At 47.3% G+C, this 16,777-nt stretch overlaps 1 protein-coding gene across 1 annotated transcript in view; it reads right to left on the minus strand.

The window, feature by feature from the left end:
* The window catches only part of LOC147107934 (ubiquitin-associated and SH3 domain-containing protein A-like), a 310,971-nt gene that overhangs the window by 114,259 nt on the left and 179,935 nt on the right, over positions 1 to 16,777 (minus strand). The window contains exons 7-8 of the mRNA XM_086007359.1: positions 9,958 to 10,096; positions 821 to 929 (exon numbers count right to left, since the gene is read on the minus strand). Of these exons, the coding sequence (XP_085863485.1) occupies positions 821 to 929; positions 9,958 to 10,096 (248 nt within the window). The remainder of the gene's footprint in view (positions 1 to 820; positions 930 to 9,957; positions 10,097 to 16,777) is intronic.

The raw sequence follows: 16,777 nt of genomic DNA on the forward strand, positions 1-16,777 counted from the left end.
GGAGCTGTAAAAAGTAGTTCTGACTTAAAGCACATACACTACAGTGGCCACAAGAACAGGTCAGAGGCTGGGTATTTTGTGGCGATTGACTCACCTCCTGACTTGCCAAATCCTCTCCAGCACCTACAAGGCATAAGTCAGGAGTGTGATGGAATACTCTCTACTTGCCTAGATGAGTGCAGCACCAACAACACTCAAGAACCTCAACACCATCCAGGACAAAGCAGCCCACTTGATCAGCAGCCTATCCACCCCCTTAAACATTCACTCCCTCACCACCGGCGCACCGTGGTTGCAGTGTTTACCATCTACAAGATGCACTGCAGCAACTCGCCAAAGCTTCTTCAACAGCACCTCCCAAACCCGCAACCTCTACAACATAGAAGGACAAGGGCAGCAGGCGCATGGGAACACCACCAGCTCCAAGTTCCCCTCCAAGTCACACACCATCCTGATTTAGAAGTATATCACCGTTCCTTCATCGTCACTGGGTCAAAATCCTGGAACTCCCTCCCTAACAGCACTGTGGGAGCACCTTCACCACACGGACAGCAGCGGTTCAAGAAGGCGGCTTAGCACCACCTTCTCAAGGGCAACTAGGGATGGGCAATAAATGCTGGCCTTGCCAGCGACGCCCACATCCAACAAATGTTTTAAAAAATAGTAAGATAAATCGTGAAAGATTGTTTCCACTGCAGCCAGTGGACAGGATAGGAAAGAGAAAATTGAGGGAAATGTGAATAAAGTAATTTTCTGCCACGCTGTCATGAGCTTTCTTTGAGATTAATGCAGAAACTTCCATTCTTCACCTGAAACATACCTTCTGCGCTGATGCATTGCGCTAACCAAGACTTGCCGAACACCAGATCGACCCTCTCACCATGCCGCATGGCTAGGACCCACCTCCTGGAGGAGGCCGCCTCAATCAGCTGCAAGAGGTAATGACAGACTTAAAGATGATTTAACCAGTTTGCCAGGAAATGCCAACAATATCAAAATCTTAGCATCCTGATGTCACAAATTTTGAGCAAAACTTTTATATGAACATTTAGGGGGAAAAATTCAGTATCGCCCCATTTGGGGCACAATTATCGGCCGGGCGCAAAGATTAGCGCCTAGCGCTAATTATTGCCTCCAACTGCAAACTTGGCTTTTATCGCCCCTGGAGGTGATTGGAGCGCTAAATCAGGCGCTTCACACCTGTCTTAAGGCGCAAAGGCCGAGGAGCGAGGCGCTACCTCAGAGCGCTGGTGAAGCTCATGTGATGTCAGTCAGCAATGGAACACAGACACACTGGCGCCGGCCAGTTCTTAAAGGTGAAGGTCGATCTTGCTCTCCATCCACACCCTGCTCATTGCAGCCTTGAATCTTGGCCTGGAGAGACCTGTACATCAAATCTGCTTGAAAGAACAATGGAGAGGCCCAGGGAAAGAGCTCAGAGTGCAGCCCCCACAATCTCTTCTAAATTGATTCAAGGCAAATCAAAATGAACCTGCAAAGTGCTGCTCAGTACCCAAAACTCCTTCACACAGCGTTGAATCTCCCCAGAAGTCTCTCTCTCTCTCAGAATGCGTGGCGCAAAAATGTCACCGACAAAAAAAAGCAGGAAGCGGTCGCCTTTAAATAGCGCTCCCCCAGTCCCTTCCTGACTGCAAAACGCTCCCCTCAACCCGTCGTTGCTAGCGGCAGGCGGTAAGGCAGGGGGCGCCACTCAATACCCAGTCCGGGGCGCTACCGGGGTGTTGCACACTCGACTGACATCACGATCTGCCGGTGCAGGAGATCGTGGCGGTAGTGTTTAGCGCCGCCACAAAATGTCTAGTTAATTTCGCGAGCGACGCAAACATCGCCCTCTTAAGGTGCTAACGGGAGGCGCAAACCAACTGAATTTTTCCCCCTTAAAATCTTAAAATGGATTCTAATTTTCCAATGCGTCTTACTCTGTAAACAATGACTAGACTTCTGGTCGATAGGTGGTGATTTAACACCTTGTCATTCTATCTTAGTGGCCAAACAACCAAAGTTCCCTGATCCTGATCCTGATCCCGATCCCAATCCCGATCTCGTTGCTGATCCCGATCCTGCCCCTGATGCTGATTCTGATCCCGATCTCGCTCCTGATCCTGATTCTGATTCCGATCTCGCCCCTGATCCCGATCCTGCCCCGATCCTGCTCCTAGCCCTGCTCCTGATCCTGATCCCGATCCTGCCCCGATCCTGCTCCTAGCCCTGCTCCTGATCCCAATCCTGATCCCGATCCTGCTCCTAGCTCTGCTCCTGATCCCGATCCTGCCCCGATCCTGCTCCTAGCCCTGCTCCTGATCCTGATCCTGATCCCGATCCTGATCCCGATCCTGCCCCGATCTCGATCCTGATCCTGCTCCTGGCTCTGATCCTGCTCCTGGCTCTGCTCCTGATCCTGGTCCTGATCCTGTTCCTGCTCCTGATCCTGCTATAATTACCTTGAGGCCCCTGGTCTTGGTTCTGCTTTTAGCCTCAGCTCCATGGATAGGTTGCTTTTTCTCCGATGCCTCTCTGCTTTGCTTGGACACACCCTCCCATTTCTAGCCTCTCGTTGCTGCCTCTTCCCAGGATCATGGGCCTCCAACCACCCACACAAACCCGCTCCCAGCTCTTCTTTGTCTTGTTAAAAGGGAGGAAGCAGCAGTCCCACTCTAGTTTCAGTCACTTAAAGGGCCAGTGTTTGCCAAACAGAGGAAGAGAATCGCAACATGGATTATATTCCAGTCATAAATCTTTTTGATGAGGAATATGAGATTGAGACACCTTGTTAAAGGCCATTACTGAAATGTAGGATTTGATCTGTGAGTAGTACTGTTCTATTTGTGATTATGACAAACCTTCTCTGATTTGTCAATGGGTCAGTTGAGATTTCAAGTCACCCAATAGCGATTTAGGATAACAATGTCCATCTGTATACAAAATATGACTAGTGGATAGTTCCAGAGGGGTCAGAGTGGGTTTTCGGGTCACAGAGCCCACATGACAGTGGGGATTCGGTGTCTTTGCTGCCTTTCATCAACATGTTGGGTGTCATTTTATGCCATCATGTGGAGATCAGAATGGCCACAATCAATCCTGTAGCAAATATAATCATAACTGCTTGTGTAAAAATGTCTAAAAATGTTAAAAAGACAAATCTAAAGGCACTGTATCTGAATGAACGAAGCATTCATAATAAGGTAGACGAATTAACAGCGCAAATAGATGTAAACGGATACGATATAATTGTGATTACAGAGACATGGCTGCAGGGTGACCAAGGCTGGGAGCTGAATATCCAAGGATATTCAATATTTAGGAAGGGCAGGCAAAAAGGAAAAGGAGGTGGGGTGGCGTTGTCAGTCTTTACAGTAGAGGACACTAAGAATATCCCAACACTGGACAAACAGGGGGCTCTAGGGGGGGAGGAACTAAATACAATTAAAATCACTAAGGAAGTGGTACTTGGTAAAATAATGGGACTCAAGGCGGATAAATCCCCTGGACCTGATGGCTTGCATCCTAGGGTCTTGAGGGAAGTAGCGGTAGGGATTGTGGATGCATTGGTAATAATTTTCCAAAACTCACTGGACTCAGCAAAGGTCCCGGCAGATTGGAAAACTGCTAATGTAACACCCTTATTTAAAAAGGGTAGTAGGCAGAAGGCTGGAAACTATAGACCTGTTAGCCTAACATCTGTGGTTGGTAAAATGTTAGAGTCCATTATTAAGGAGACAGTAACGGGACATTTGGATAAACATAATTTAATAGGGCAAACTCAGCATGGTTTCATGAAGGGGAAGTCATGTTTAACAAATTTGCTTGAGTTCTTTGAGGAAGTAACATACAGGGTGGATAAAGGGGAACCAGTGGACGTAGTGTATTTAGACTTCCAAAAGGCATTTGACAAGGTGCCACACAAAAGATTATTGCTCAAGATAAAAAATCACGGGATTGGGGGTAATATTCTGGCGTGGGTGGAGGATTGGCTCTCTAACAGAAAGCAGAGAGTTGGGATAAATGGTTCGTTCTCAGATTGGCAACCAGTAACTAGTGGTGTTCCGCAGGGGTCAGTGCTGGGTCCCCAACTCTTTACAATCTATATTAATGATTTGGAGGAGGGGACCGAGTGTAACATATCAAAGTTTGCAGATGATACAAAGATGGGATGGAAAGTAGTGAGTGAGGAGGACATAAAAAACCTGCAAAGGGACATAGACAGGCTAAGTAAGTGGGCAGAGATTTGGCAGATGGAATACAATACTGGAAAGTGTGAGGTTATGCACTTTGGCAGGAAAAATCATAGAGCAAGTTATTATCTTAATGGCAAGAAACTGGAAAGTACTGTAGTACAAAGGGATCTGGGGGTCCTGGTGCACGAAACTCAAAAAGTTAGTATGCAGGTGCAGCAAGTGATTAAGAAGGCCAATGGAATGTTGGCTTTTATTGCTAGGGGGTTGGAATATAAAAACAGGGAGGTATTGCTGCAGTTGTACAAGGTATTGGTGAGGCCGCACCTGGAATACTGCATACAGTTTTGGTGTCCATACTTAAGAAAAGACATACTTGCTCTCGAGTCAGTACAAAGAAGGTTCACTCGGTTAATCCCGGGGATGAGGGGGTGGTCATATGAGGAGAGGTTGAGTAGATTGGGACTCTACTCATTGGAGTTCAGAAGAATGAGAGGCGATCTTATTGAAACATATAAGATTGTGAAGGGGCTTGATCGGGTGGATGCGGTGAGGATGTTCCCAATGATGGGTGAAACTAGAACTAGGGGGCATAATCTTAAAATAAGGGGCTGCTCATTCAAAACTGAGATGAGGAGAAACTTCTTCACTCAGAGGGTGGTAGGTTTGTGGAATTTGCTGCCCCAGAAAGCTGTGGAAGCTACATCATTAAATAAATTTAAAACAGAAATAGATAGTTTCCTAGAAGTAAAGGGAATTAAGGGTTACGGGGAGCGGGCAGGAAATTGGACATGAGTCTAGGTTCGGAATGGTCATGGCCCTGTGGGTAGTGGAGTGGGCCCAGGGGCCGTGTAGCCTTGTTCTGCTCCTACTGTGTTCTAATTCTGTTAGATTTCAGGAGATGGTTTTATTCCTGTTCCTGGCTGGGGTGGAGATCGCCTTTACAGAAGGTAAGTACTGTAGAAAATATAGGGACAGAGTGATCTCCTGGAAGAATTTCGATCGCCTAGATGGGTCGGAGAGGAATTTCCCAGATTTTTTTCTCCCAAATTGGCCACTGGGTCTTTATCTGGTTTTTCGCCTCTCCCGGGAGATCACATGGGTTCGGGGGGATGCAGAGTGATAGAAGATTTGAGGTTAGGATCAGATCAGCCATGATCCTATTGAATGGTGGAGCAGGCTCGAGGGGCCGATTGGCCTACTCCTGCTCCTATTTCTTATGTTCTTATGTTAGTAAAGGATGAAATCAGAGCAATAGTGAGAAAGGATATTGGCTCAGAAAATCAAGATGTAGAATCAGTCTGGCTGTGATAGATTGGGGAGCTTCATTAAAAGGCATGACGGTGGATAGGCAATGGCTAACATTTAAGGATGGAATGCATGAATTGCAACAATTATACATTCCTTTTTGGCGCAAAAACACAAAAGGAAAAGCAGCCAAACCATGGCTAACAAAAGAAATTAAGGATAGTATTAGATCCAAAGAGGAGTCATATAAAGTTGCCAGAAAAAGTAGCAAGCCTGAGGATTGGGAGCAGTTTAGAGTTCAGCAAAAAAGGACCAAGAGACTGATTAAGAGGGGAAAAATAGAGTATGAGTGTTTTTTTTAATTCGTTTATGGGATCTGGGCGTCACTGGCAAGGCCAGCATTTATTGCCCATCCGTAGTTGCCCTTGAGAAGGTGGTGGTGAGTCACCTTCTTGAACCGCTGCAGTCCGTGTGGTGATGGTATTCCCACAGTGCTGTTAGGTAGGGAGTTCCAGGATTTTGACCCAGCGATGATGAAGGATTGGTGATATACTTCTAAATCAGGATGGGGTGTGACTTGGAGGGGAACCTGGAGGTGGTGGTGTTCCCATGTGCCTGCTGCCTTTGCCCTTCTAGGTGGAAGAGGTCGTGGGTTTGGGAGGTGCTGCTGAAGAAGCCTTGGCGAGTTGCTGCAGTGCACCTTGTAGATGGTACACACTGCAGCCATGGTACGTCGGTGGTGGAGGGAGTGAATGTTTAAGGTGGTGGATGGGGAGCCAATCAAGCGGGCTGCTTTGTCCTGGATGGTGTCGAGCTTCTTGAGTGTTGTTGGAGCTGCACTCATCCAGGCAAGTGGAGAGTATTCCATCACACTCTTTACTTGTGCCTTGTAGGTGGTGGAAAGGCTTTGGGGAGTCAGGAGGTGAGACACTCGCTGCAGAATACCTAGCCTCTGACCTGCTCTTTTTGCCACAGTATTTATGTGGCTGGTCCAGTTAAGTTTCTGGTTAATGATGACCCCCAGGATGTTGATGGTGGGGGATTTGGTGATGGTAATGCCATTGAATGTCAAGGGGAGGTGGTTAGACTCTCGCTTGTTGGAGATAGTCATTGCCTGGCACTTCTGTGGTGCGAATGTTACCTGCCACTTATCAGCCCAAGCCTGAACGTCGTCCAGGTCTTGTTGCATGCGGACATGGACTGCTTCATTATCTGTGGAGTTGTGAATGGTGCTGAACACTGTGCAGTCATCAGCGAACATCCCCATTTCTGACCTTATGTTGGAGGGAAGGTCATTGATGAAGCAGCTGAAGATGGTTGGGCCTGAGGAACTCCTGCAGCGAGTTCTTCAAAATTTGCAAGGAACATAAAAGCGGACTGTAAAAGTTTCTACAAGTATGTAAAAAGAAAAAGATTAGTGAAGACCAATGTAGGTCCCTTACAGTCAGAAACAGGAGAAATGATAATGGGGAACAAGAAAATGGCAGAGCAATTAAACAAATACTTTGATTTTGTCTTCACGGAAGGGGACACAAATAACTTCCCAGAAATGCTAGGGAACCAAGAGTCTAGTGAGAAGGAGGAATTAAAGGAAATTAGTATTAGGAGAAAAATAGTGCTGGGGAAATTAATGGGACTGAAAGCCGATAAATCTCCAGGGCCTGATAATCTGCATCTCAGAGTACTAAAAGAGGTAGCCATGGAAATAGTGGATGCATTGGTTGTCATCTTCCAAAATTCTATAGATTACGGAACAGTTCCTGCAGATTAGAGGGTGGCAAATGTAACCCCACTATTTAAAAAAGGAGGGAGAGAGAAAACAGGGAACTACAGACCGGTTAGCCTAACATCAGTAGTAGGAAAAATGCTAGAGTCTATTAAGAGTCTATTATAAAGGATGTGATAACAGGACACTTAGAAAATATCAACGGGATTAGACAAAGTCAACATGGATTTATGAAAGGGAAATCATGTTTGACAAACCTACTAGAGTTTTTTGAGGATGTAACTGGCAGAATAGATAAGGGAGAACCAGTGGAAGTGGTGTATTTGGATTTTCAGAAGGCCTTTGATAAAGTCCCACATAAGAGGTTAGTGTGCAAATTTAAAGCACATGGGATTGGGGGTAATATACTGGCATGGATTGAAAATTGGTTAACAGACAGGTAACAGAGAATAGGAATAAATGGGTCTTTTTCGGGGTGGCAGGTGGTGACTAGTGGGGTACCACAGGGATCAGTGCTTGGGCCCCAGCTATTCACAATATATATCAATGATTTGGATGAGGGAACCAAATGTAACATTTCCAAGTTTGCTGACAACACGAAACTAGGTGGGATTGTGAGTTGTGAGGAGGATGCAAAGAGGCTTCAAGGCGATTTAGACAAGTTGAGTGAGTGGGCAAATACATGGCAGATGCAGTATAACGTGGATAATTGTGAAGTTATCCACTTCGGTAGGAAAAACAGAAAGGCAGAGTATTATTTAAATGGTGATAGATTGGGAAATGTTGACGTACAAAGGGATCTGGGTGCCCAGTCACTGAAAGCAAACATGCAGGTGCAGCAAGCAGTTAGGAAGGCAAATGGTATGTTGGCCTTCATTGCAAGAGGATTTGAGTACAGGAGCAAGGATGTCTTATTACAGTTATACTGGGCCTTGGTGAGACCACACCTGGAGTACTGTGTGCAGTTTTGTTCTCCTTACCTAAGAAAGGATATACTTGCTATAGAGGGAGTGCAGCGAAGGTTCACCAGACTGATTCCTGGGATGGCAGGACTGTTGTATGAGGAGAGATTGGGTCAACTAGGCCTGTATTCACTAGAGTTTAGAAGAATGTGAGGGGGGTCTCATTGAAACGTATAAAATTCTGACAGGGCTAGACAGACTGGATGCAGGGAGGATGTTTCCCCTGGCTCGGGGGTCTAGAACGAGGGGTCACAGTCTCAGGATACGGAGTAGGACATTTCGGACTGAGATGAGGAGAAATTTCTTCACTCAGAGGGTGGTGAACCTGTGGAATTCTCTACCACAGAAGGCTGTGGAGGCCAAGTCACTGAATATATTTAAGAAGAAGATAGATAGATTTCTAGACACAAAAGGCATCAAGGGGTATGGTGAGAGAGCAGGAATATGGTATTGAGATAGAGGATCAGCCATGATCATATTGAATGGCGGTGCAGGCTCGACGGGTTGAATGGCCAACTCCTGCTCCTATGTTTCGATGTTTCCATGTTTAATGTGTAGCTGGTCTGTGCTGCAGTAAGGATCTACATCACAGTAAATATTCAGTGTGTGGGATCAACTCCTGATTCTTCATCCTGGCCAGATGTCTCTTGAATGTGATAACTGACTGCAAGATTAGTTGCTTCAGGACTTTCTTTTGTAACAACCTGAAACCGTGACTTCAAACAAGCTTCCAGCCCCACCAGTAACAGCAGAGCAGAGGCACAAAGAACTCCAGCTTCTCCCAGTAAACCTGTGCTATTTCAAGTTGTGATTCTGCTGCATTGCCAAAATATGTAGAATAATTCCTGGTGAATGACGCTTATTCTTCATTAAATACATCATGAACAATATGGAAATACAGCCATAAAATGCATAACCTACAGTGACCCCGTCTCCAAAACTGTAACCCCCACATTCACTGCTGCCTCTATGTGCTTTAACCAATAATTCTGCCCTTTCCCATCTTCTGTTTCTCACTGAAATGCAAGTTTGCTTCTTCCCCCTTCCAATTTCTCCCTTATGCTTTCAAATTCAACTTTTAATTCATAAGAGCTGCATCTTTTGTTTATTCTGACATCCAGCTCAGTTCCCTTGAATCAACTAAATTTGATGTCCTGTAGCTAAATCTCCTATTACCTCTGACCGCCCCCACCCTCCCCGCTCCCACCCTCCCCGCACTGAGAGTCTGATTTAAATATTATGTGTTCCAGACACGCCTCGCAACCCACCATAAATATGGCGGCAATGGACGTGTTGGGGACGCATCCCAGACTCCAAGGAATGTGGGACATGTCACATCACAAGCTGCGGCAGTCTCCTTCAACTAAGCTCTTTTCTCTTAAGTCTTGAATAAAATCAACATGACAATTTAGTGATTTAATCCCTCAAAGTCTGAACTTCTGATTCTCCAGGCCTTTCACACATCCCTCACCATCTCTGTATCTGCTGGGGCCACGGCCTCCCTCATGGCCCTGGGTGTCGTCCTGCTCGGGGGAGCTACCTGTGGGGACGGACAAGCTCACCAGGCTCGAGTGCATTGTTGAGGCTCGAAGATCAAGCCTTGGGCCTCTTGGTTCAGGCTCCAAGTCTAAGCCAGGAATCAGGCGCAGATCAAATCTACCCCCAATTTCCCAGTCTGACTGTAAGAATATTCTTAACTGAAATGTGTCCCAAACTTTATTACTGCTTCATCTTTTGTTGATGTGTGGAGTTGGAGTCTCCTTTATGATGGCTACAGTTATGTAGTGGTTATTTTCCCAGACTAGTAATCCAGAGGTTTTGCCGTTACCTGTGTCTCGAGGAGTTTGTGAATACTGTTAATTGATCGTGGCTGTGAAGGTGCAAGAATTCCACTTTTTGAAGATAACATATTGTGTTCATTAACACTCGTGGGGGTTTTCACTTGCGTCTGACAAAAAACATATGTCCTATAAAAAAAATGTGTGAATCAGAATCATAAGCTAAAGAAATTCATTTTATAAAGAGTTGATTTTTCAGAAATGTTATAATGGATTTTTTCATAATCAATCGCACTTCTAATTTCATTGCAAATATATTTTATAATCAGATTTACCATTTAAAAAGTCGCCTCATACTCATCCTATCGCTATACTTTACACCTTGAATGCGAATCAACCTGCTGGTCATGGCCTTAGCTGTCTACAAATCCCTGATGTATTTTGGATTCAGTATATGAGTAATGTGAGACATGGCATGTGGTGAGTGCAGCGTGCTCGAGAGGAATAAATTACTTTGGACCAGGTTCCCAAAGCTCTCCACCACTGGGGGTTTTCCTCGCCTCGTGTCTGCGTCTATTGTAGACTCATTGGTAGAGATTGATCGCTGTGATTGGTCAACAACTCCATTATCGTTGTATCATCGAATACCAGGATGGGAGACAGCAAACTCGAGGGGCCTCCGTCATTTATGGTTCTTTGTCCTGCAGAAATCCCTATGTATTTGTCTTTGATTGTGAAAGATCCCTGTGTTCCACTTGTAACTGTCAACCTCAAAGCTATAACTTAATCTCCAGCAGTTTTCCATCTGACCTGATGTTTCACGTACCAAATGCTCTGCTGTAAATAAATTTAGGAAAACACACAATTTTGCAAAAATAGTTTTGAACACAAAACGAGAAGGCAGACATCTGTGACATGGGTAAACATTGAGGTTTCAGCTCTGGGTGTGGTGACTTTGTGCTTTCTAATCAGGTTAGAGTGTTGGATCAAAAGGAGCACGGCTCAGAAAATTGGCACAATAATGTTGTACCTGATCTGTGCCCCACACTTCCTTCGAGCACAGTCCCCACTGGAAGCCCAGTATCGACCTCTGTGGGTGAAATTAGTCACGCAGACTCTCGGGCGAAGACGGCAAAGTGACCTCAACATGACCCGAACCCCGGGGCTCCTCGCAATAATCCCAAACCCCGGGGCTCCTCGCAATAATCCCAAACCCCGGGGCTCCTCGCAATAATCCCAAACCCCGGGGCCCCTCGCAATAATCCCAAACCCCGGGGCTTCTCGCAATAATCCCAAACCCCGGGGCTCCTCGCAATAATCCCAAACCCCGGGGCCCCTCGCAATAATCCCAAACCCTGGGGCTCCTCGCAATAATCCCAAACCCCGGGGCTCAGCGCAATAATCCCAAACCCCGGGGCTCCTCGCAATAATCCCAAACCCCGGGGCTCCTCGCAATAATCCCAAACCCCGGGGCTCCTCGCAATAATCCCAAACCCCGGGGCTCCTCACAATAATCCCAAACCCCGGGGCTCCTCGCAATAATCCCAAACCCCGGGGCCCCTCGCAATAATCCCGAACCCCGGGGCTCCTCGCAATAATCCCAAACCCTGGGGCTCCTCGCAATAATCCCAAACCCCGGGGCTCCTCGCAATAATCCCAAACCCCGGGGCCCCTCGCAATAATCCCAAACCCCGGGGCTTCTCGCAATAATCCCAAACCCCGGGGCTCCTCGCAATAATCCCAAACCCCGGGGCCCCTCGCAATAATCCCAAACCCCGGGGCTCCTCGCAATAATCCCAAACCCCGGGGCTCAGCGCAATAATCCCAAACCCCGGGGCTCCTCGCAATAATCCCAAACCCCGGGGCTTCTCGCAATAATCCCAAACCCCGGGGCTCCTCGCAATAATCCCAAACCCCGGGGCCCCTCGCAATAATCCCAAACCCCGGGGCTCCTCGCAATAATCCCAAACCCCGGGGCTCAGCGCAATAATCCCAAACCCCGGGGCTCCTCGCAATAATCCCAAACCCCGGGGCTCCTCGCAATAATCCCAAACCCCGGGGCTCATTGCAATAATCCCAAACCCCGGGGCTCCTCGCAATAATCCCAAACCCCGGGGCTCCTCGCAATAATCCCAAACCCCGGGGCTTCTCGCAATAATCCCAAACCCCGGGGCTCATTGCAATAATCCCAAACCCCGGGGCCCCTCGCAATAATCCCAAACCCCGGGGCCCCTCGCAATAATCCCAAACCCCGGGGCTCCTCGCAATAATCCCAAACCCCGGGGCTCAGCGCAATAATCCCAAACCCCGGGGCTCCTCGCAATAATCCCAAACCCCGGGGCTCCTCGCAATAATCCCAAACCCCGGGGCTCAGCGCAATAATCCCAAACCCCGGGGCTCCTCGCAATAATCCCAAACCCCGGGGCTCCTCGCAATAATCCCAAACCCCGGGGCTCCTCGCAATAATCCCAAACCCCGGGGCTCATTGCAATAATCCCAAACCCCGGGGCTCCTCGCAATAATCCCAAACCCCGGGGCTCAGCGCAATAATCCCAAACCCCGGGGCTCATTGCAATAATCCCAAACCCCGGGGCTCCTCGCAATAATCCCAAACCCCGGGGCTCCTCGCAATAATCCCAAACCCCGGGGCCCCTCGCAATAATCCCAAACCCCGGGGCTCCTCGCAATAATCCCAAACCCCGGGGCTCCTCGCAATAATCCTAAACCCCGGGGCCCCTCGCAATAATCCCAAACCCCGGGGCTCCTCGCAATAATCCCAAACCCCGGGGCTCATTGCAATAATCCCAAACCCCGGGGCTCCTCGCAATAATCCCAAACCCCGGGGCCCCTCGCAATAATCCCAAACCCCGGGGCTTCTCGCAATAATCCCAAACCCCGGGGCTCATTGCAATAATCCCAAACCCCGGGGCTCCTCGCAATAATCCCAAACCCCGGGGCTCCTCGCAATAATCCCAAACCCCGGGGCTTCTCGCAATAATTCCAAACCCCGGGGCTCCTCGCAATAATCCCAAACCCCGGGGCCCCTCGCAATAATCCCAAACCCCGGGGCTCATTGCAATAACCCCAAACCCCGGGGCTCCTCGCAATAATCCCAAACCCCGGGGCTCCTCGCAATAATCCCAAACCCTGGGGCTCAGTGCAATAATCCCAAACCCTGTGGCTCCTTGCAATAATCCCAAACCCCGGGGCTCCTTGCAATAATCCCAAACCCCGGGGCTCCTCGCAATAATCCCAAACCCCGGGGCTCCTCGCAATAATCCCAACCCTGGGGCTCAGTGCAATAATCCCAAACCCCGGGGCTCCTCGCAATAATCCCAAACCCCGGGGCTTCTCGCAATAACCCCAAACCCCGGGGCTCCTCGCAATAATCCCAAACCCCGGGGCTCCTCGCAATAATCCCAAACCCCGGGGCTCCTCGCAATAATCCCAAACCCCGGGGCTCATTGCAATAATCCCAAACCCCGGGGCTCCTCGCAATAATCCCAAACCCCGGGGCTCCTCGCAATAACCCCAAACCCAACTTCAGGTTGGACAACCTTCAGACTTTGTTGAGAAAACGGGCCTAACGAGATCCAATTTCTGGCCCTCTGTGTCTGCAGAGCTTCCGAGAGGAACATTGTCCTATGTTTGTGCTTCTATTCAACATTTTACCAACTTTGATTCCTCACTATTTCTGCCATTGGGTGGGGCACATCTCTGAGAAAACCACAACTGCCTTTACTCACTGCATTAGAAATATAGAAAACCACCAGTGCGAGGGCCTGTGTAACCTGCGGTGAATACACATTTCCTGTCTTGCCTTGTGTGGCAGGACATAAAACCGATCTAACAGGCAAATCTATTTATAGTTATAACGGGCACATTTAATCTTAATTGTGCCAGATGTGTCAATTTATTATCTTGTTCTCCGAGTAGCTCACTTGAATTGCAGAAATGTAACAGCACATGATGCTCCAAGCACTAGCCTTGTTTTACTGGAAACTCAAACCTCTAAAGATATCCTTGGCCATTGTCTCAACAAGAATACTTGGCGTTCCCAATGCCAGCTTGGTTCAGTGGTAAAGCTCTCATCTCTGAGTTAGAATGTTGTAAGTTCAAACGCCACTCTAGGCCTTCAACACGTAGTCTAGGCTTCAGGGGTGTACTGCATATCCGGAACAACCAAACGTGAACATACTCAACTGGAGCAGGGCTAATTTCAGTGATTTGAAAAGGGATCTGGCCCAGGTGGATTGGAATCGAAGATTGGCAGGGAAAACAGTAAATGAGCAATGGGAGGCCTTCAAAGAGGAGATAGTTCAGGTACAGACTAGACACATTCCCATGAGGGGGGAAGGAAAGGCATCCAAAGCTAGAGCTCCCTGGATGACTAAAGATATAGGCCGCGAAATTCAGTAGGTTAGCGCCCCGTTAGTGCCTGGCGGGGGCGCTAACAGGGTGCTAAGGGGTTAGTGCTTGGCCGGGGCAAATCCAACGCTGCACACGACTTTCATAAGAACATAAGAAATAAGAGCAGGAGTAGGCCATATGACCACTCGAGCCTGCTCCGTCATTCAATAAGATCATGGCGGATCATTGACCTCAACTCCATTTTCCTGCCCGATCTTCAAATCCCTTGATTCCCCTTGAGTCCAAAAATCTATCGACCTCGGCCTTGAATATACTCAAAGACTCAGCATGCACAGCCCTCTGGGGCAGAGAATTCCAAAGATTCACAACCCTCTGAGTGAAGAAATTCCTCCTCATCTTGGTCTTAAATGGCCTACCCCTTATCCTGAGACTATGCCCCCAAGTTCTAGACTCTCCGGCCAGGGGAAACAACCTCTCAGCATCTACCCTGTCAATCCCCTTCAGAATCTTGTACGTTTCAATGAGATCACCTCTCATTCTTCTAAACTCCAGAGAGTATCGGCCCATTCTACACAATCTCTCATCATAAGACAGAATGATGAAGGGTCCCAGACCTGAAACGTTAACTCTGTTTCTCTTTCCACGGATGTTGCCTGGCCTGCTGAGTATTTCCAGCATTTTCTGTTGTTATTTCAGATTTCCAGCATCCGCAGTATTTTGCTATTATAGTATCATTAAGAAGTTTGCAGATGATACAAAAATTGGCCGTGTAGTTGATAATGAAGAAGAAAGCTGAAGACTGCAGGATGATATCAATGGACTGGTCAGGTGGGCAGAACAGTGGCAAATGGAATTCAATCTGGAGAAGTGTGAGGTAATGCATTTGATGAGGGCTAACAAGGCGAGGGAATACACTATAAATGGTAGGACACTGAGAAGTGCAGAAAATCAGAGGGACCTTGGAGTGCATGTCCACAGATCCCTGAAGGTAGCAGGACAGGTAGATAAGATGGTTAAGAAGGCATACGGGATACTTCCCTTTATTAGCCGAGGCATAGAATATAAGAGCAGGGAGGTTATACTTGAACTGTATAAAACACTAGTTAGGCTGCAGCTAGGATATTGCGTGCAGTTCTGGTCACCACATTACAAGAAGGATGTGATTGCACTAGAAGGGGTGCAGAGGAGATTTACGAGGATGTTGCCTGGGCTGGGAATTTTAGCTATGAGGAAAGATTGGACAGGCTGGGGTTGTTTTCTTTGGAGCAGAGGAGGCTGAGGGGCGGCCTAATTGAGGTGTATAAAATTAAGAGGGGCCTAGATAGAGTGGATAGGAAGGACCTATTTCCCTTAGCAGAAGGATCAATAACCAGGGGGCATAGATTTAAAGTAATTGGTCAGAGGTGTAGAGGGGATTTGAGGAGAATTTTTTTCACCCAGAGGGTGATGGGGGTCTGGAACTCACTGCCTGAAAGGGTGGTAGAGGCAGAAACCCTCATCACATTTAAAAAGTACTTGGATATGCACTTGAAGTGCTGTAACCAGCAGGGCTATGGACCAAGTGCTGGAATGTGGGATTAGGGATTTTTGTCAGCCGGCATGGACAAGATGGGCCGAATGGCCTCCTTCTGTGCTGTAAATTTCTATGATTCTATGATTCAGTGGCGAATTACATAGGATTACATACATAGAATATACAGCACAGAAACATTCCATTCGGCCCAACCAGTCCATGCCGGCATTTATGCTCCACTCGAGTCTGGAAATCTAGAAACCTAACGATGAAAAAGCTGTGATAGCATTCTGGCTATTGAGATAAGATTGACTCACCAACTGTAAATTATTTGTTGGCTCTTTAATATATCTATATATTTTTAGAATTGTCTCACATAATACTTCTGTATCAAACTCGCAAACTCAATCTCTGTACACTCTTTGGTGAGGAGTTGCAGAATTCTGGGGGAGTTTTCCGGACCCTCATAATATCCAGAACGTTACAGTCTAGCTAAACTTATTAAAAGTGCTATCTGGAGGACGGTAACATTTTCAAGTTGTTCCTTTCCTTTAGGGAGAGATAGTCCGGACCTTTAGACCCAATTAAGCATCTTTAGGATTCGGCTACCTCAAACTTTAGTTGAAAGTGAACGTCTGAGGAATACGCCTGATCCGGGGTAGCCCTAAAGGGGCTAGGACTAGTAATTATCCTTTCAGGTTAGAAAGGAGTCCTGTAGACATTGTTGGAACTCCATTCCCTTATCCCCTTACCTACCTCTTCTGTCCAATTAATATTGGGGTAGTTAAAATCCTCCATGATTATTATTCCATGTTTTTTACTCATTTCTCCCATTTGTCTGTATATTTCTTCCTCCACCTCCCTTCCACTATTAGGTGGTCTGTCGACTACACCTATTAGTGTGATTGATCAACAACAACAACAACTTGTATTTATATAGCACCTTTAACATAATAAAACATCCCAAGTCGCTGCACAGGAGTATT

This window comes from Somniosus microcephalus, chromosome 14 (genome assembly GCF_052327205.1).
Source record: "Somniosus microcephalus isolate GS21.2 chromosome 14, FLI_Smic_1.0, whole genome shotgun sequence".
Classification (NCBI taxonomy): domain Eukaryota; kingdom Metazoa; phylum Chordata; class Chondrichthyes; order Squaliformes; family Somniosidae; genus Somniosus; species Somniosus microcephalus.